General features: G+C 40.3%; 1 protein-coding gene across 1 annotated transcript in view; it reads right to left on the reverse strand.

Annotated features, from left to right (window-relative positions):
- The window catches only part of TG (thyroglobulin), a 143,574-nt gene that overhangs the window by 112,056 nt on the left and 10,008 nt on the right, over positions 1-21,510 (reverse strand). The window contains exons 8-19 of the mRNA XM_088534927.1: positions 20,978-21,163; positions 14,725-15,777; positions 13,071-13,658; positions 11,590-11,832; positions 11,128-11,265; positions 10,469-10,546; positions 10,040-10,152; positions 9,238-9,349; positions 8,146-8,346; positions 4,108-4,317; positions 1,430-1,584; positions 818-974 (exon numbers count right to left, since the gene is read on the reverse strand). Of these exons, the coding sequence (XP_088391053.1) occupies positions 818-974; positions 1,430-1,584; positions 4,108-4,317; positions 8,146-8,346; positions 9,238-9,349; positions 10,040-10,152; positions 10,469-10,546; positions 11,128-11,265; positions 11,590-11,832; positions 13,071-13,658; positions 14,725-15,777; positions 20,978-21,163 (3,234 nt within the window). The remainder of the gene's footprint in view (positions 1-817; positions 975-1,429; positions 1,585-4,107; positions 4,318-8,145; positions 8,347-9,237; positions 9,350-10,039; positions 10,153-10,468; positions 10,547-11,127; positions 11,266-11,589; positions 11,833-13,070; positions 13,659-14,724; positions 15,778-20,977; positions 21,164-21,510) is intronic.

Here is a 21,510-nt window from a genome sequence, read left to right on the forward strand (position 1 = left end):
CCGAAAAGCAATTTTAATACTAAAGGAAAACTATAGTGAAGAGAAGGTCAAAAATGTAATGCCCTTGATACAGAACATTTTCTAAAGTAAACTTTAGCATAAAACCAAACATACTTCTACTTTGACCCACCTTCTACAAACCGCTTTATATTCATGTTTCCCTTATAATTGCTGCAATGGAATGGATGTAAACACAAACAGATTTTAGAGCCAGTAACCACACAACCACTACACCCAGTGTCCAGGTTCTGAAGACTTTTGAACTATGTTCCAACTGGACAAAAACTGCTCTAGGGTGCACAAAATTAAAGGGAGGAACATGTGCAGGCAGAGTTATTTATAGTGGTATATATTTATAGTTAGTGCTCTGAACATCATTACAAAGCATAGAACTAGTGTAATGCTGACACAGAGGGCATTTGAACTTGCAATATATCTAGCAGGTGGGACATATCTTGTAGTTCTTGATTTTTAACAAGAAAAATTGACTGCTTGGGAAGAAGATCATAACACACTCCCTAACTTGCTTGGAAATCATGGTGAAGGTCTACCAACAATCAATGAATTCAGCATATTTGCTCTAGGACTTCTGAGATAAAGGGTCACATTAGTGATGAAAGTAGCATAATAAATAGAGCAAGAAAACATACAATCACTTAGAAAAAAATCACTCGTATTTTTTGACAATTACTGAATTTGTTTTGGGGAAATTGTGGTTTTCCCAAGTTCAACCCAAAAAGCAATGCAATCATTTATTCTTAATGAGTACGTACCCAATGCGTACTTCACTCACAGAAGTATCAGAGGAAAAACCTACCAATATCATGCAAGTCAGGGAGTGAAGCAGCAGGGATGTCTCCCAGCTGAGTCCTCCAGGTGACATTCACTCCCAGGCGGTCCGTGCTCAGGCATTCCACGGACACTGTGGAGTCATCGCAGACAGAAACTGACCCGGTGTTTCCAAATGCATTTACCTTGAATTCAAAGTTAAGCGGAAGCAAGGTTAGTGAACCTGGATCTTTCTTGCTCCTGTCTTTCCCTGTTTATTTGCACTGTTCCACACAAGGCATACCCTTAGTAAGAAGCAGTATTTTCAGAAAAATCCAAAATACAGAAGTAGGGAAATGTATTTTTAGTAGGTCATTTAATCACTGCAAGAATAGTGAAAACATTCATCATTTTGAGCCAAATTCAACCATTCATTTCCACCAAAATATATTTTTCATAAATATTGGACTGATATGGTATAGCTTCTATGGCTACAATCCAGATTATCTGATGATGTTAGGACAGTGAGCCCCAGCATCCTGAACCAACCGTTCTGACAGATTTCACATCATCTTCTTGTCTTCCCATTCTTTTGTGGATGCAAAGCTAAAAAGCCCTTCTCCTTGTTTTTTCTCTCCTTAACTACCTGGAGCAAAATTACCTGCAGATGACAGAAACCACGAGCCTTCATCTCATCTAAAATAAAAATCTGGAAGGCCTGGAGTAATCCCGAGTAGTCAGAACTACAAATCTTCTGAGGAGGTAGTAGGAGTTGAAAGTGTGTTTGAGCTTGGACTGTCTGAAATAACTGGAGCTCTAAAACACAAGTAGAAAAGACAATTAATAGCCTATTTAATATAGAAACCAATTTTCAAAGTTGCTTTGGGGAAAAGACAGCACTGATCTGAATTTTGATCTTGAGCCAACAGTATTGCCTGTTACTATATGGGAGCAGTAGAGTTGTCAGTAACAAATAATAAGCAGCAACAGAAATGCTGGATAAATACTTATGTTTTGCATTAGGAAAAAAGCCAGATGATGCAGTTAAATAATGATTAAGAGGAATCTAACTCACTGAAGATTAAGGAACAGTCTGGATCATTAATGATTATTTTTAATAGGTCTCAGCAGACAGGAATTTTCAGAGAACTAGGTAAAAGTTGAGGTTATGTCCATACTTAAAAAAGAAAAAAGAAGACATGATTTCTTGACCTCTCAAGCTTTCCCTCTCTCAGACAAAATAATGAAGGACTTTGGTGGTAAAGAGATTAAATGTGGTTAGAGCAATTAATACCAACTCTCTCTGGACTTTCAAAAACATAGCTTGTCAGATGTATTTAGGATCTAGTTTTAGGAGATAATTTTGATAGAATATCACTGTGTTCGCATGGACATTGACGTAATGGGATTTTGGATGGACAACCAGAACAAAGCAATCAGCACGGCACACAGGTAAATGAGAAACCTGTAAGCTAACAAGACTCAAAATGAAAATCTGAGCAGGATCGTAACTGAGCAACTTTATCTCTTCTAAAGTCAGAAAGAGTCACTTCTGAGCACCATAATTGCTAACTCTTCTGCCAGTGATTTGACAGAAGAAAGTACAACCAGCTTGTGGATGCTGTAAATAATGACAAGACTGTTATCAGTGATACTAAGCAGTATGAATTGCTTAGCATACCAGAAGCAAAAAACACATGTCCATGCATTCAGGAGAAAAAAAAAAAAAATGGACAGAAAAAGCTAATTCATTGTTAAAGGATGAATGCTGCTCTGAAAACAGTTAACTTGGAAAGAAACTCATGGGGAATAAAGATTTTCTGTTCTAGTAGACAAACAAATGAACACAAGATGTCAAAAACATTTCTATGGACAACACAGAAACAGAGAATTACTTAGCTAGAGGAAAAGCACAAATCTCCAGACTCCACAGGAATTATGCTGCTCCCAGGCTTCATGGAGGGTTTGTTATCTCAGATTCAGCACTGCGCTAAAGCTGTCACGCAGCCCCCAAAGGGCTCCAGCTGCCTTCACCACGAGCCTGGGGAACTGGCAGAGCTCGTTCTCACCACCTCTCCCGTGGACCCTGCATGTAATTGCCATGGCTGCGATACAACATCCAGGCCCAAACACCTGAGGGAAAACCAAGGGCATTCCAAGAAGGGTGGTGGGAAGGACCAAAGGACTGGACAACCTCTTTCTTCCCAAAAGGCACCCAGACATCTATCTATTTAGTTTATCAGACTTGACAACAGTTGGTAAGTGCACACATAAGGAACAGGAAATAAGATTTTTAAGACTATGGATAATTATCCGCTATGCGTTGTGGTGATTTCTCCATTACCGTGAAGGTTATTCAACCAGTATCAATTGCCTTTTTTTTTTTTTTGGTTATAATTATTTTTTTAAATTGCCTCTGTCCTTAAAGTCCTGCTCTACTGTAGACACAAATTACTGAGGGAAGTCCCTCAGCTTGCATTAAGCAGAAGCTTCTGCTGGATTGCTATGTGCTCCTCTTTAGCTTTATAGTTATTCAATTGCCATTAGACAATCACTAAAGTTACTTCAGAACAAGGTACAGAAAGGCAGCATATGATTAAAGGACAGACAAAAGTCTCAGACTGAAATCTGAGTTAAAAATTGTGTGCATTTGTAATTCAAGACTGGGAATTAGAAATGCCTAAATATAGGAGATTCCAGAACAGGAGATGAAGAGTAGCTACAAATTTGGTATCAAGACCTCTATTTTTCAGAGTTCAATGGTTCTAAGAACTGCTGTTTTGATCAGAACTATTGAAAAAAAATGAAAAGGCTAATGCTGACACCCGATCTCATGATCGGGTAGACAGTTAATTCTTCCAGCATTTGAAGTGCTTAAACGAAATATGGTCTGAAAAGTACCACAAAACAGTTGATGAAGACTGCAGCAATCCTAAAGAACAGACTGCTACAAAAAGATGCAGAAGTAACAGTGACTTGATTATGCAAATAAACAGTCAAGTTCTGCCAGATGCAAACATCTGGTGCTCATCTGTTCTTCCACAGCTAAGTGGTTCCATCAGAACCATTTCACGGTGCCAGCATCTTTTAACTTGCAAAGAAAATCTGCATGTAGATTGAATGTCTATTTATAACTATATTATTACAGAAAAGGGGGACTGCTTCTAGCATAAGGCAAAAGACAGATGCTGTTGATGCTGATGGCAGAAAATGGGGCTTAATTTAGAACTCTGATATAATTGCTGTGTCTTGTTGTAATTCACAAGGCAGCTTCATGACGCAAGTAGTTTTTAGGGTATGTATCTGTGCCCTTCCCAACTCATGGTGGTTTCCACGTACTCTGGCAGGCCTGTGGGAGCGGGGCGGTGGAGACCCACTGCCGCTGCTGCACGTCACATTGAAACGACGTCCTCAAATGGGCACTGTGGAAGCCCTGGCGACACACCAGCTGACACTGCTGAATGCTAGAAGTTTCCCCAGAAACATCCTCACAAAACACAGCTCCGTTGAGAACAGAGGAGACACCAAATGGCAAAGCACATCGAGGACCTGCAGGAATATGAAAAAGAAGATATGTTAGTAATGAAGCATTCACAGTAAAATGTCCTAATAATCTCTACAGCAACAGTGAAAACCTCTGACACCAACTTTGATCCTACTTGAAGTCAGTATGATTCCATTTAGTAAAGCTGATGAAAAGGCTCATCAAAAGGCTTTGATGGGTAATGCATTGGGTCCAGAATGCTACGTGCATCGTTTGTAAGAACAGGTAAGCATAGAGCGGTCAGGAATAAATGTAAGCAGGAAATAAGAAGAAGGTTTCTAACCATCAGCAGAGTGAACCTTTACAAAAGACATCCACTGGCAATAGTCAGGGCCAAAAAGTCAATTGTTTTTTGAACAGAACTTGAAAAGCTTAAGATCAAGCCTCATGTCTGTGGTGTCTCCAGGAACATCAGTGTATTTCTGGTAACTCAGCAGGTCCCTACATGTTACATCGAACTTTGGCACGTGAAGTCCGCATCCCGACTCACTCTGCATCAATACAGTCATTTCACCCCATTAGTGTGCTCGGGGAAGACAGTTAGCAGGCTATCCGCAACTTTTAATTTCTACTGATCAGTACAAAAGCCCTGCTTTACTCAACATTAGTTAACTGCTATCCTCATTAGTGAATAAATCTTGTAGTAGATAAACACTTCTGAGCTCTTGAGCTACAAAGCATGAAGAAGAAAAATGCCCCAAAATATATATTTATATAGGTATAGAAGTTTTCATATCCTGAAACTTGTTTGCTTGGTACATATGGATCATTTTCCAAACACCAATGCCAAGATCAGCCCCAACCTCTTGAGTCACTGAGAAAGAGGTTCAGATCTGATCAAAGAGGTTCAGGTCTGATCAATCTCTCTCTTCGCTTCTACTGGAGCTTGTGGATATTAAATACTTAACTGCCACATCAGTTAAAGCTTAAAATATGTCAGAGTAAAATCTGGATCCATTATGTTAAAGCACCTTTTTTTTTTTTTTTTGCCCATCCTGGACATTACAATGTCTAATTAAAAGACTTTTAAATTCATCTCTCTGATTTACCAAACATATGCTACTTTACAAGTGTCCTTTATAAAATGTGTTCTGTAATTACTCTGTAAATGGAGCATTGCATTCCTCCTCTGCTCACTCTGTGATTCTGGATGCAGTCTCTTTATTTAAGATGGAAACATGGCATCTTTGCCTTACAAACTTACAATACACCTCCTGAGAATTTGGATCAAAAGATATCACTATAAAACAGACAGTAATAATTATTCTCGCCAATGTGAGACACACCAACTTCAATTCTTATTAATATTTTATAAAAAGTATATAAAATTCAGTCTACAATCTCTTTATTGTTCCAGTGCCCATGTCCAGAAGGTTAAACCTACTCTGAGCCATTTGCTGCTACAGTCTGGTACTGTCTGTTCCAAAGAGAGTTAGTGGCATAAACTAGAGCAATAATCTTCCAAAATAACATAAAAGTGATGGATGGTTTCCTGGCATGGTTCACAGATTTCAATTCAAGTCCCTCATCAGACAAATCAGCCAATAATTTGCGCATTTAAGTCCTCTACAGACTCCATCTTCATTACCACTGTTATCAAAATGCACCATTTTGTTATAGTTAGATTTCTTCCCCCATTTTCTTGATCCTGTTGGACTGAACCAGAATCATTCCAAATGCTGACACTACTTTCCACAAGGCTTTTCTAAGGCTTTCGATTCAGAAGTCGCTGCCCTTGGGGCCTTCCTTGCCCTATCTCAGGGCAGCAGAAATTGGGCACAAGGAAGTGTCTGTGGGCACTGCTAGGACACTTGGCATCAGCTATCTGGTACATGTCAAGGAGAAAAAATTGGATCTTATCCCCAGTGGAAATGACTAATCTAATGAAAACCGTATTGCATGCACTGGGCACCCTGAAGTTATTACTTACTGTTTACAGCTGTCCTGAAATTGGAGAAGAAATTTATAGCATTTTCCCATCACAATGGTTTCTTTCTCTGATAGACAACACACCCTAGATGGTGAAATAGTTTCTCCCCTTCCTTTTGTCCAGGGCTAGAGATATAAACTAGATACTTTGAGAGAAAAAAATAACTTTTGCCTCTTTATCTTTCTATGCGGATAAAGAAGCTAAGTCTCACTATGCAGAAAATAGCACATATCTGTCAATAAAACTCTACGTCTATTCTATTTTTGAATCAATTGACATCTCCCTCAGCTCAGACTCAGTCACTATTGCCACTTGGAAAAGCGCAACATTACAGGATTACCAGAAATATCACACATGCAAGAAAATGTCAATTATCTAGGGTTTATCCCAGGTCACACTTAGATCCTCTCTTAGATCATACTCCATAAAAATTGCTTGAAATTTAGGGTGAGATCCAGAAAATAAGCTTTCATGGAAATAAGGATGAAACAAGGATTTAGCATTTATGATGAGTTCTGACTTATCCCTAGTGTACCAGAGGATCTTCCATTTTCTTTTATTCACCTTCAGAAAGCCTATCAGAAAGTCATGTGGTGATTTTCCAACTAGTACAAACAAAATAGTAATATAGATACAGAGTCCAGCATCCCACAGAGATACTAGAGCATAACCTGAAAGCAGGAAGGCCACAATACGTATTAGACTAATGAGCTCTGCTCTGCAGAGCTAGATAGCCCCACTCAACTGGCTAGCTCTGGAGCTAATTTGTTCAGCACTCGCTTGGATATCTGAGATATCCATACTGCTTGGACGTGCTGTCTCCATACTGCATGTCACTGCAATGTGCAGATATGTCCATGTGACCTCCTTGAGGCTTCCCACAAAATCCTGTCTGTATAATTCTCTATGACTACAAGAAGATGCTAGGAAAACATCATTGCAAGTTGGTTTCCATGAAGATTGAGGAGTTAGTTACCTATATGATTAAAACACATTACAGCCATTGGGCTAAAACAGTCAGGTGTTGCCCTAAGCGCCAGAAATGCAAAGGAAAGCTCCAGCATCTTCTTCTTATGTGGTCTAGTCTCCTCAAATCTACTGATCATCACAGTTTAAAAAACATGGAAAAAGACATGAAAATTATGGAAACAGTGATGGTGCACTAACTGTTGTGCTGAAGGTTTTATCATACCTACAGCTTCTATTAATCATTGCACTTTGGAGCATAGCCTTGAAGAAAGTTTAATTTGTTCTGCTTCAGTGATTGGAGGAAAGAGAGCAGAGGAAAATCCATAAAGGACATCAGAAAATAAATTTATCCAGATTTCTCCCATTTGGATGTCATGCTGGAAACTATGACTGAATTCCTACTCTTCACAGCTCTGGTCATGCAGAAAATACTCTCTGGATATGTAGCGTTTTGGCACAGCCCTTTCATAATTATGGATACAAGCCAAGAATAGAAATGGCAGAAACATACATATTTTAAATTTTATTTTAGTCACTTGAACAGCTTTTAATCCCACAGCCAGCTCACACTGGACCATGTTCAAGTCTGTGGCAAAGTGTTCACATAGACTTTTTAGCTAAGTTTAATAGCTCAACTTTTTCAACTTTTCCTTACTTTTAAAATTGGTTACCAAATCAAAGATCCCTTCCCCTTCCCCTCTCCCCCTAACACAGCACTTGAACCCTGAAGAAAACTGGAGATCATTCCCAGGCGAATTTGAAATCTCAGAAATATTGTTGTAACACAAAGATAATCACTGAACTCGAGCAAAAAATCTCTATAACTGTCTGAAAAAGAAATGTTTGTCCTAATACAACCCACTACTAAATAAAGTTGTGATCTGGGATTGAGCTGAACTTGATTGAAAGCAATTTTCCTCAAACATCAACTTACTTGCGCATTCAGGTCGTCCTCCACTAACTCGTGTCCCCGGCACCTCTTCTCCATTACCAAAGACACACCAGCAGCTTTCTTCATCTTGGCTGCACTGTGTGGGCAAGAAGATCCCAGTGTCTTCTTCACACTGTGGGATGTAGCCCTTGCCAGTTTCTCGTAAACTAGTTTTGGATTTCAGCATGGTACAGAAACTAGGACCTTAAAGAGAGCAATGGATCGCAAGATTCAGAACTGAAGACAACAAATTGACCACTTGCAAAAAAATGAACTACAGCAATGTGCACAATTCTCTAAAACACTTAATAATTTCAGGCTTCTTCTGTGTAAGTAAGAAAGTTAATAGTCACGGAACACGTAATTTGAAGTTTGAATCACTCTAGAATGCATAGAATTTCACTTCCACCAGAAAAAATATATATATATATATGTTCTTCTCATAGATTAAAGTGCAGGTTATATGAATTTACATAAAGTTAATAGGAGAGAGATACAAAATATGACACTGATATTCGTTTTGCATTAATTGAATCCTTTCCTGCCATAAATTTGACTGTGTGTAACTTAGATCAAATCTATCTTTTTAGTAAGAATTTTTGAGAAGGCCATTAGCTGTTAATAACATATTGTTTCCATTTAGAAATAGCGCTTCATGCACCATGTGTCTCTGCAGACACTATAAAAGTAATATAGAATTAATTTCATTCCATGGAGCAGGTGTGGACTATATAAAATAGACTCAGTGAGTGCACATGGCCCAGTTTCCATTATTCAGGAATTCACTACCTAGAAAACTCACCCATGAGCCAAAGAATTTTCTGTGGTGGTAAGAAACAGAAGGTAAAGATATACATAGAAGCCTGCTCATCAATTTGCCCAGATCAGTATATTTCTTGAGTGAAGAAAGCAAGAGGTAACTGTTTCTAACTATCATTTCAAAGGTAACATCCTTATATATGTGATATCACTAAGAAATTAAACTGTAAACTTCGAACATTTTCATGGGCAGCATTCTGAAGAGAAAAATAAATATGATGCAAGGCATGAGGCCTTACCACGGGTGACACAGGCTGTGGGTAGAGCACTACTTACACTCAGGGCTGCCGTCTGAATCCTTGGTGCCACGCTGAAATACTTCTCCTGACACAGGATCTACACACCATACATCTGCATAGGATCTCTGAAGCACGGCATATTCTCCTGTCTAAAATGAATCGATTACATGTCCTGTAGAGCAATATCTTTTATATTAGCATCAGAATTCCCCAAACATGGTAAAAATATGTACTTTGGATCACATTAACATTTGTGGACTAACACAACAATGTTGACTGGATAAACAAAACAATAAAAAAATCAAATATAGCCCACTCAATTTAATATGCAGAAGGAAACTGTACATTGAGATGAAGCTCTCATATAACCACATTTGAAATGGTATTCTGTTGCCCACCAGTCTCAAAGCTCCATCCCCCTCACTGCCATATCTGTTGGAAGCGTAATAGACCCTATTTTGGGAAGTCTGCATCTGAGTCCCTCCAATCTGAATTATTTCTGACGGCACAGGAAAAAAAGGTTTCCCCTTAAAAGGTTGTGAGTTAAGTTGTGCCTTTAATCATAGCCCTGTATAACAAATAAGCAGAGTCAGCCTTTATGAGGGAAGTGTGTGCAAAGACTTAGCTTCTGGTCCTGGTCTTTGCCTAAGAGGTACCTAAATTCTGCTTTCCAGAGGGCAACACCTGCTTTTTGTTTGATCGGACCCTTTTGTTGCACATTAATGTGAATGCATAAGTTATACTAAAGGAGCAGAGACTGGAACTGAATAGGCCTTTGGCATGGCATAAGTGAAATGAAGGAAGCTCTGTTTCTTCTTCCCACAATAATGTTCAGTCACCTCAAGGCAGTAGGGGACAAACAGATCTGCTGCAGTAGAGTTTTGCTTTGAACCACTCGGTCTCCAACTGGAAATTAAGGCATTGGCTTGAGATCGCTGACATGACGTCTGGCCTGTAAAGAGGAAAAACACACAGGTGTGGTACAACATAACCAAGTCCTCAAACCTAACGTAGAGATAAGGTGTGCACCCCTCTTTCTTTCACATGTCTCCATTAGGATGTGCTACAGTGTCAGGCAGGGAACACTTGAGTGGTGTTTGATAATAGCAGTAAATCTGAGGCCAAACAAGCAGAAAAACAAAACTTTCTCTTTTCTTACAAAGTTAAAACCAAGCCTTGCATCATACCATATGATAAAAGAATTTTCAGTAAAGATTAAAATATATAAGAACAGAAAAGGACAGACTTTAAGGAATAAAGAAACTTACATTTGGGGAGTTCTGCTGAGCGTGAGACCAAGGAATCTGTGACATAGCGTCCTCTTTCATCCACACACCAGCAATGACCTGGCCAGGGAAGAAAAGCACCCTTATTTTAAGATGTTCTATTGTAGTATCACATGCTAATTTTGTTGGATTCTGGGATGATTTTCATGTTTAGCAGTGCTACAGAAAGCAGCAATAAATGTAAGTCATAATTAACTAATAGAGATAACTGAACTTCACGTGACAGCAGTGATTGAAATGAGAATGTAGAAGCTTTACATTGCAACCATATCATCCTCTAGCTCATCATCTGCTCCCATCAATTTGCTATCATCCACACACTTGATGAGAGTGCACCACAGGTCATTAATGGAGACTTTGACGAGCCCCTGAATTTACCCCTGAAGAACACTACTAGCTGAGAGCAAATATTGAATCACCAATATTTGTGTCTCTATAACGCGCCCTTTGAGCTTCTCCCTCCATCAATTTTGTAGTCCTACCCATCTTGTAGTGTACTCATCCAATTCATCTTTCTTTGGTTTGGCTACAAGAATACAGATTTTACTCTATTTATTTATTTATTTATTTATTTTTGTTAGAATTCTACTTAGTTTTTCTCTGCTCAGACCACTCAGAGAATTTTGCTAATTAATGCTCACCTGTGCTCTCGTAGCACTGAGTTGGTTCCCAGTTTCCCAGGCCATCACACTGTGGGATGTAAGGATGAAATCCCCGCTGGGTTGCTTCCCCAGCAGAATTTTTTAAAGTAAAGTGATTCAGCCAATAAAAACGCAAGACTATAAAAGATAAGTAAGAGAAAGATATTAATGTTCATTCATAGGAGGAGACATTTTTAAAAAGCACATTGGCATATATCTGATTGTTTCCTGCACTTTAGAGGGAAAAATACAATCAATGCACATACAAAATGGGTGACAAATATATGTGTAGTATCATATATATGATTTGACTGAAATCAGCTTATGAGTAGGCAGGTTAACTGCACCAATTCATTACAAGTGCTGAGTTTCACTTGTTTTCAGTAAAGCTGAATGTGGAGTGCTTTGTTAGGTATCATGGGCTATAACTTAATTAAAAGTTCTCGTTTCCCTTTCACCTACCCGACTGAGCAGCCAGTTGCAAAGCATAATCACTGCCCGACCGCAGCATTTCAGAGAGCCGGATCTCTGACTCGTAGGGCTGAGCAGGACGTAAGAGGTCACTGTTTGAGAGTTGTATTCCCTTTTCCATTAAAAAGCTCTCCCCAAAAGGGAAGTGGGAACTATTGGATGCCAGGATGAGTTGCTCTGCCTCCTCCACAAATTTCATGGCTTCCTGCTTAACACTTTCACATACACCAGGGCCTGTGGAAGGCAAAGAGTATTTTAGTTCCTGTCATCTGAATTCAATAAAAAATTGTGCATGAAAACTAGATGGTCTTTCAGTTAGCAAGCTCTGTTTCTTCCTGCACTCATGATAGTCATCCTGCAATCAACCAGACTCATCATTGCTTAACTATATGACAGCAAATATCAAAAAGCACCAGGCGCCACCAAATACTCCTCAGCTCTCCAAATCCCCAAATGTAACTGCTAAAGCCACAGTGGCATTAAAATACCATTTTCTTATAGGTTACACACAGAGTTAATGTATCTGTATAAATCTGTCTCTCAGTCTTTGCCCTGAAAAGTGGATACACAGAAGACTGTGAGAAAGGAAAGAAAACATAATCATTGGGTCCAGAGCGGCAGACAGCAATTTCCCTGTCCTTTTCATACTTCTATTCCATTCAAATATGGCAAATCCAAAACAGCTCAGTGAAAACTTCTCTACTAAAACAGCTCTGTGTTAATCTCTTTTTTTGTGTCCTTTATTCCCCACTTGCCTACAGAACTGATCTGACCTCCTGTTTTCTTTCGCCTTTTAAAGGTTTTGCATTCATTGTCCTGTCTCCTCCTCATGGCTGGAAAATTACTGTGCGATAAGAAACATTTTACTGACTAAATTTATAATGATGTAATTTATTTGTTGAAGTAAACCCCAAAGAGGATCCAATAGCTCGGCTGAAAACGCTCTAGACAAGCAGCTTGTAAAACTTAAGTACTGGTCTTACTCTTCAACTGATTTCTAGCACATATAAATTTCTCTTTTGACCAAATAATAAGAAACAGTAAAGAAAATTCCTCTTGTCTAATTTTAAGGCACTCTCGAAAACTGTTTAAACTATGAGTAGCCTAAGAGTGATTTTTCCATTGATGTCTTCACATATGGCTGTTGACTTTAAAGCAACGTTTGTTGCCTGGCCAATGGACCTTCTGAAAACGTATTACATCCATGTTCCAAATTACAAAATCTATCTTAACTTGATATGTAACTTCGAAAGCTTGCCAAAGCTGAGTGACCACTTCTTTTCCAGAAATGAGTTACCCATCTCTGCTGGCTAACAGTAATGGTTGTATCAGTGAACTTTTTCTGAGTCATTATCTCCTACTTTGCAGTACTTGAAAAGCCTTTTTTTTTTTTTTTTTTTGGTGGGAGGAGGGCAGAGGGCTATAAAACCAAAGATAAGAAGCACTTGCTGCAGGGAGATATTCTTACTTACATGCTGGGACCTGGTTCACTTTTGCTTTAGTTCCTTGCAGCTCTTCTCCTTTGCTATCAACACACCAACAATCCCGAAGTTCGAAGTGACTTAACGGAGCACTGAAATCAGTGTAAGCTCCCGGGTAATAGGTCAACTGTCCATTCAGAAGTTGCCAGAATATATATGGGTCCAGTAAGATGTTCTCAGACGCATCTGTCAGATTGCCCTCCAGCACTTCAGGTGGCAGATCAGCAAAGGATGAATACTTGGTGAATACTGGGAAGATATTCTGGTGCTTAGCATCATATAAAGCTTTAATAAAAGCTGAAAATCCTTTGGAAGAGGCCTCCTTATATCCAGTTATTACGTTTAATACGCTAGCAACAGGCTGAGTTTCACCTCCATTAGTCTCATCAATCCACCTTTGGTACCACTCAAAGGTTTGCTCAGGAGGGCCACTGCACTGTACCTGCCTCCAGGCACCATCAACGTCACACTGGGGGATGTAAACGCTGGAGAGCAGAGGCAGAGCACTTGGGTCCGACAACAGGAGTTTCACAGTCTTTAGGAATTCCTGACCAGCTGTTACTTGGCAAGCACTTGGGCCTGGGGAGAAGAAACATGCACAGAACATCTTAGGAATACACCAAAGGCATATCCCTTACATGAAAAATCCACTTTCCACTGTTACCAATAACTGATCATTTGTCCTAATACTAAGAATATTTTTGACCCCTTATTAAGAGGACTAAAACCTGCTATATTGAACCAGAATAAGATTTCAAAAGGTATCTGAGGCCTGAAAGATGCATACAGATACAATTTTTAAAAACACCTTTCTGAATCTGTTTGTACCAGCTAGATATTTTCAGATTCACTTGAAAATCTGACAGCTAATCCTTATTTAGTCAATCCTTGCTAGACTGCACAATTAAAACTTTCTGCCAAAATGAGAATTACCTGAATAAGGATAATGCAGATTTTGTTTTCATTTAGACTTGGAAAGAATTTTCAACTACTGTTGTCCTCATTGTCCGTTCATTTTCAAACATTGTTCTTCAATTTCAACAGAAATACTGTTCTTCCAAATGAATGAGTGATTTTTTTTTTTTGGAAGCCTTGCCTTGACTGTCAGTTCCAGAACCAAACCTCATTTTGCCACCAAGCAGATGAACAAGCATAGCAAAGCATAGGTACTAATCTCCTCAACTGCCCAGGTTATTTGATGTTGGAGGCAAAAGAGCTTTTTCATGTAGTAAGGGTAAGCCCTAAGGAGCACATTCAGTTAGAGAGATGCTCCAGGTCTTGTGGATATTGGAGGTGTTACAAACATTAGCCACACACTTCAGCAGCGGCAGAACTCAATGTCCATTAGCAAGATGAGTTCAGTCTCCTCTCTTTTGAGCATGCCTTCCGTACATACTAAAGAAAAGGGAACTGTCTCTAAGACTGACAGTGTATTTAGACTGTGATATTGCCTTTCCTACTATTCCCCCGCAACTATAGAGTTCCCTAAACCACAGTTGATATTCTTTGCTGGCAGGGGACAATACTGCTTATAAACATTAACCTGCATTTCCGAATATAATCAGTTATGAAGAAATAAATTATGCAAAACCAACAAAATTAAATTATGCAAAACTACACATTTGTGCTAGTCCTCAAGACTTACATTGCATTGGCTCTCCAGCTTCTCCTCTTATTCTTGGAATAGTCTTGCCTTCCAAATCAACACAAAAGCAATTTGTTCCATAACACTGGAGTGGTAAAAAGTCTCCATCTTTGGTACAAGAGGGAATAAACAGATCTGATCCTGCAGGCTGGCTTTGTTTCAAGATTTTCAGTTTTTTTCTTTGCTTTTCACAATCAGTGGGGCATCTTGGCCGTTTTCCTTGAACTCTTGAGCCTGGAGTTTCCTTACCTTGAGCATCCAAACACCAGCACTCTCCTGCATAGCACTGGATTTCTTCATACCTCCCCTCCTTGGTGCATGTTGGAACAAACAAATCCCTTGTCTCCTCACCACAGTCCTTAGATCCCAATGCTAATTTCACTACTTCACCTAAATCTTCAGCAATGCTTTTGGGGACAGAAATTACTTGTTGAAGAAAGGTAAAGAATTCTGGTAGTTCCAGGACAGAGGCAAGGAACTTCATCCTGTTCTGATTGTCCTGTAATGTTATCGTACGGCCAAAGCTGCTCATAAGAGGTTGACTCAAAATGGAGCTGTTTGATACTTCCAATGGAAATGCTTCAGGTAATTCCAGAAGGCCCTGTCCATTATCCCCCTCTTCCCGTAGGAAAAATTGGCCAATGCTGTACTTCCCACTAAGGCCAAGTGTCCCAGTGAAGTTAAACTGGATCAAATTCTTCAAGAACCTTCCTCCAAACAGGTTTTCTTGGAAACGCTTTGGATTAACAACAAATTGCAGTGCCATCTGAGCCTGTTCCCTTGACTGAAATATCCCCATGACAGCTTCACTGAGGGTAGATTCCAGCTGGAGAATCTGGCTGGCATACTGACTTTGTGAGATTGGGGATGACAACCCAGAGTCCAGAAACAGCTCCCTGAAGGAAGGAGGGCAGGAGCTTGAGAAGACACCTACTTTCTCTGACTGCACATCTGGTGTGGAAAATAAACTGTGTTGACTAAAATATCCAGCAGGACCATAGAAGATTCTGGACAAGGCCTGTCGTCTTTCAGAGATGCATGCTTGACTTTCACCTAAACAAAAAGTGGACAAAAAACGAAAATTTTAATCCCCAAAAACCTACTACTCTGTGAATATCTTTCACAGCAGCCTCAGCAGAAGCCACATAAAAGTGCAGTTTAACCCATCTCTAGATCCTCAGTTAAACATCAGGCACATTGGTGAAGAAGTTTGGTGAAGAAGGAGCTGCTAAGTGTGCCCTGGAAGTAAACTTCTCCAGTCAAGATAAATTGAAAGCAAACATTGCTTCACCACGATCGAGTTCTCTGCTCTGTGGTCTTTCTCTGATTCTACTGTTTTCAACTGTAAATCCTCATTTATGTTCCTACTGCTGGAGGTGAGCATAAAGCCTTTTCTAAAATACATCAACTCTCTGGTAGAATGCCTGCTTTTAATGGAAACCATAGATAATTCCAGGGCAATATATGAACCTAAGATGGAGAAGTGCGTTTCAGACAAACAAGAATAGTTATTTTTACCACTGTTCACTATTGAGAAATGTATGGTGAGTTCCTACCTAGATCAGAATTAGAAAAAGCTTGAAAATAAATTGATAAAGTTAACAGAAATAAAATGCCAAGAACCAAGAGGTTCATTTCAGCTCAACTCTGGGCCTTTCAATCCCAGGCAAGCTATGCTGTAGGAGTACCAGTCACCAAGCCCTATCTCTGGCCCTGATTCCTGGATGGACCTCAGACCCACGTTATAGTCTTGTCTACAGTTCTGCTTCTGGCCTTGTCTCCTTTTGCTCCTGACTAGGTTCCCTGGATGGATCCTGAACCTGACAATTCGTTTATTGCGTCTGAGGTGTTGTCACCACCCATCTCTGCCTGCCACATCCGGACCCTGAAGGACTGTCCCCTGTCTGCAGAGGCATGGTCTGCACGGGGTCACCCTCATCTCTGGTACCTCAGAGAAAGGGCAATTGGCCCTTACTTCTCCCTGACATATTAAATGTGCAGTGAAACATACTACTAAGTTTGTTAAATACCTTCAGAGAACAGATAGTAGCAAACAGAATCACAGAAAGGTTGAGGTTGGAAGGGGCCTCTAAAGATCATGTAGTCCAACCTTCCTGCTCCAGCAGGGACACCTAGAGCACATGGCACAAGGTGGCATCCAGGAGGGTTTTGAAGATCTCCAGAGAAGGAGACTCCACAACCTCTCTGGGCAGCCTGTTCCAGGGCTCTGTCACCCTCACAGGAAAGAAGTTCTTCCTAATATGGAGATGAAACTTCCTGTGTTTCAGCTTGCACCCATTATCCCTTGTCCTGTCACTGGCCACCACCGAGAAGAATCTGGCCTCATCTTCTTCACATTCTCCTCTCAGGTTATTTGGACATGTTGATCAGATCGCCTCTCAGTCTTCTCCAGGCTAAAGAGGCCAGCTCACCTCGTCTTTCGTCATAAGATAGATGCTCCAGTCCGTTAATCATCTTTGTGGCTCCATGCTGGACCCTCTCTAGAAGCTCCATGTCCCTCTTGTACTGGGGAGCCCAGACCTGCACCCAATACTCCAGGTGCAGCCTCACCAGAGCTGAGCAGTGGGGCAGGATCCCCTCCCTCCACCTGCTGGCAACATCCTCCTGATGCAGCCAGGATCCCATTGGCCTTCTTGGCCACGAGTGCACACTGCTGACTCATGGCTAACCTGTTGTCAACCAGGACTCCCAAATCACTATCCGTGGAGCTGCTTTCCAGCAAGTCAATCCCTAATCTGTACTGGTGCCTGGGGTTATTCCTCCCCAGGTGCAGGACCCTAGACTTGTCCTTGTTGGATCTCATGAGGTTCATGAAGCTCTTCTCTGCCCAAGAACACTGTTCAGGGAACCCAGTAAAAGTCTAATTTCTGTCCAGACAAACTTATAGAAAGAGTAAGGAAGAGAACAGAGCAGAAATGTATAAGTATAATGTACTGGAAAAGTGTCAATAAAGGTTCTGTAGAAGAATGCTGTATCACACAAACTTATGTATGACACAAACTCAGTTCTTTGAAGGAGTAGGTGAATAAAGGTTGATCAGTCCAGGATAGTGGTATTAACAAAGACTTTTCCTCAAAGTCCTTCAGTGGGACAGATGGAGAAGATGGGTTTATAGGTTAAACAGCAAAACAAAGACAAATGCCACTTTCAAACACAGGCAGATACCTACACATTTCCATCAAGTGCAGTAAAGGGATTCGTGTTTGTAACTGATGAGGAATGAACTGAACAAAATTGCTAATAGTACCTTAAAAAAATCAAGACTACAGATGAGGGCAAAGACAGAATAATGGAAAGTGAAAGTGGTTAGGTATTACAACAGCAGAGAAAATGCAATGTGAGAAAATAACTAAACACAAAGGGAAAAGAATCCTTATCTGTACACATATGTGGATATTTTTATGTCTATTCACACACAGCCATACATAGGATACAAATCATTACTTGAGAAAGATGGCCTAGGTTAAGACTAACAGAGAACAGAAAGTACTTTGTAGATACCAAAGTCAGACATTGAGACCAAAACAGACTGTATCATTATGCCACAGTCTAAATCTCTGGAATGCATGCATCAACTTAAAGTGTACACCACATGGTTACCTTTTCTCGAGAAAGAATCATAATCATAGAGAAGAGAGACAAAAATAATTTCAGGACAGAATAGCTTCTGCAGGAGAAAACTTTTAGTTTGGAAAAAAAAAAAAAAGAAAAGAAAAGGAAGGGATTTGTTAAATCTGGATTCTCCACACCATTTGCAATGGATGTTTATTATTCAGTACTGTGTTTGTCACAGAGTAAAAAATATGAGGACCTAGATAAAAAAATATGAAACAACCAAAAAGCAGAGCATATGACTATGATTGTGAAATTCTTTGCAGAGGATGCTGTGCAGGATAAAAGGTTAGAGAGAGACTAGACAAATCCCTGGAATATGGCTCCATAAACACAATGGTCTGGATTCAGCCCCTAGTATGGGAACTATCTAGCCTGCAGGCTACAGGGAGGATATATAGAAGAGTCACTCTGCATTTGCCCTGTTTCTCATACTTTGTCCCTAAACACCACTGCCATTCCCACTGTGCCACGTGCTCTAGGTGCCCTTGCTTGAGCAGGGGGGTTGGACTAGATGATCTCTAGAAGTCTCTTCCAACCTTAACCATTCTGTGATTCTGTGATTCCTGTCAGAGACCTGTTACCAGATGAGCAGGTTTGGTCTGTTCCAACATGACTTCCTAGGGGTTTCCTTCTTGTCACCATTTATTCATTATACCTTATTATACCTTATTCTTCACTAAGGTAACATAATAAAGCAGTCAGGGAAGCCTGTTATCAGCTCCCGTAGGCATGATTTCACTCTCTCAAAGCCTGTGCCAAAGCCTACTATCGTCTACCCAACTTTGGCTGAAGAGTCCAAGTTAAGCAGACTTAGATGCTAATTACATCCATCCAATAGTTAGATAATCTGTATTCCTTATAAACATAAGCAAACAGCCTATCCGGGCTCTTATGGGCCATTGCTGTCACATCTGACCTCTTGGATCTCATTTTCCCTTTCTAGTCTGAAAGCATAAGCCACAAAGGCTTGAACAAAATCAGAAGAGAGTGAGAAGGAATAAATAGAAGTGCGCTGCTGGGGTGAATTTACCAGAGACTGCAGAGGAGCATCACTCTCTCAAGCCTCTCCGACGTTCCAGGTCATGTGAGTACCTGACATCCCTCCCGAAATTACATCTCTGCCTCATGCAGAGCTCATGTTGCTGGATGTTAAGGAGCAGAAAATATTCAAAAAGAAACAAAACAGCAGAACAGGAGGGATACACACAGCATGTAGCTGCCTGAGCACAGAATTCAGCTATATCTCCTTGAAATACCTTCTCAGGAGTTAGTCTGCAAAACATCTATGAGAGTTTTCCCTGTTTAAACTTCCTGAGTCAGCCAAAAAAAGCTGCAAGCAGCTTCAAGCCATGCCTCAAAAGTCATCAGGAGAGGTCAAGCAAAGCATATTCAAAGAGAAGACAACTAGCCCCGACATATGGCATAGTCTCTCAGAGGTTTCTTTGCAATATCCTTGGTGATCAGCCCCAGGGGCATGCTAACATTTTCATTTCACAGTAAGCCTGTCTGTGCCTACAGCACTTTGAGCGACTGGGAATCATGACACTCAGAATTGATTCCTTCTTTCTTTACCTGAACGGTAAGACAATGTCTAGTAGACAGAGCAATTAACTTCCCTGAAGGCTGCCTGAGTTAAGACCTTGTGCCTCACCCCTCCAGCACAATCCTGAATACTTACGTATTCCTATTCAGAGCAAAGGTTCCTTAAATACTCTCCCTCTTCCCCTTCAGCCCTTTGACGTTTCTGCTGTCATTTTCCATTTGGGGGAATGATTTGATGGTGTACTCTTAATGAAAATTCTCTCAAAGTGCAAACTCATATGCCTTTTCCAAATTGTTTTTTACTAGATTTGACAATTTTCATGATCAAATACATAGCCAGAGAGATAGGAAACAAATTTCTCCAAAGGAGAGAACCTAGAAGTTCAGTAGCATTGCACCGTGATGCATGCGCCAAGAAAGGGGATAGTCACAAGTGCTGTCACCAGTTTCTTTATACTGCAACAGACACCATCATGCCTTAACTCCCAGCTGCTGCAGTCAACAAGGTGTAAACAAGCTGGAGGCTGCCAACAAAAGTCTGCATGTGTGGAAAAATAAAAGGCTAAAGAAAGGTAAGGAAAAAAAAGAAAAAAAAAGTAATATGATATTTAATAGTTTATTCTGACTGATATTTAATTTTAGTCTGTGATTTTGAATCCTGGTGAGATTTTTGATACCAATTTTTGAACGTTAGAATTTGTGAAAACTGAGAATTGGTTCTTTGTATTTTTTTTTCTGAAAATTCCTACTGCAGATAAAGTTTGGGAAGATGGAAGGCCCCTCATAGGTCCAACTTGAATTAAATCTAGTATGAATGACCATGGTGTTTGCTATCTCCTTTTCTCTTCTGACATCTTCCATGGACTGCAAGATTGGCCCCTCACAGACACCAGCTAGGAGAAAGCACAAGGAATGACATCTGGTATTTGCACCACACTTGGACAACTACTGTCTAACTGTTGCCCTCAACTCTGATTTTTCCAAGAAATAAAAGAATGCACACATGGGCTGGAGCAAGCCAATATGAGATAATATGCTGTCCTCACAATATTTCTTATAGCAATCAAATACATACCACAGGCTGGCGGCTGTCCCTGTCTCTTTGTGCCCTGGATCTCTTGTCCTTTGGGGTCGACACACCAGCACTGTCCACCCTGATGACACTGCACTGGTGTGTAGCCTCCATCTGCATCACACGATGGCATGTAGGCGTGCTGGTAACGAAGAGCTGCATACCTTTCAACCTCACATTTTGAGGGGCCTACAAGAAAAACAGTATGCATTCAGGAGGGAAATATTCAAATAGCCAAGTCCATCTCTGCTTGCTCCCATCTCTTGCCTATTTTTTGCCAAGCCTAGGGAAAAACAAAAAGCTTTTGAAAAAAAAAAATCTTGTGTTTTCAGCGAAACCTCACAAGCACTAGCCCCAGATGGAAATTCTCCAGCCTATTTCTCCACAGAGAGCTGGTCCCTTTTCTTTCTACTGTAGGTGTTTGTTTCTGAAAGCTAAAACAGAGATTAAAACTTCAACATATTTTTCAACCATAGTCATGGGTAGGGAGAACAGCATCATCGCTCATTCAAGGAGCTGTGCTGGAGGCTAGGTGA

Source organism: Tinamus guttatus, unplaced genomic scaffold (assembly GCF_059628265.1).
Source record: "Tinamus guttatus ecotype Peru unplaced genomic scaffold, ASM5962826v1 Tinamus_guttatus_pri_ptg000038l, whole genome shotgun sequence".
In the NCBI taxonomy this organism is placed as follows: Eukaryota; Metazoa; Chordata; class Aves; order Tinamiformes; family Tinamidae; genus Tinamus; species Tinamus guttatus.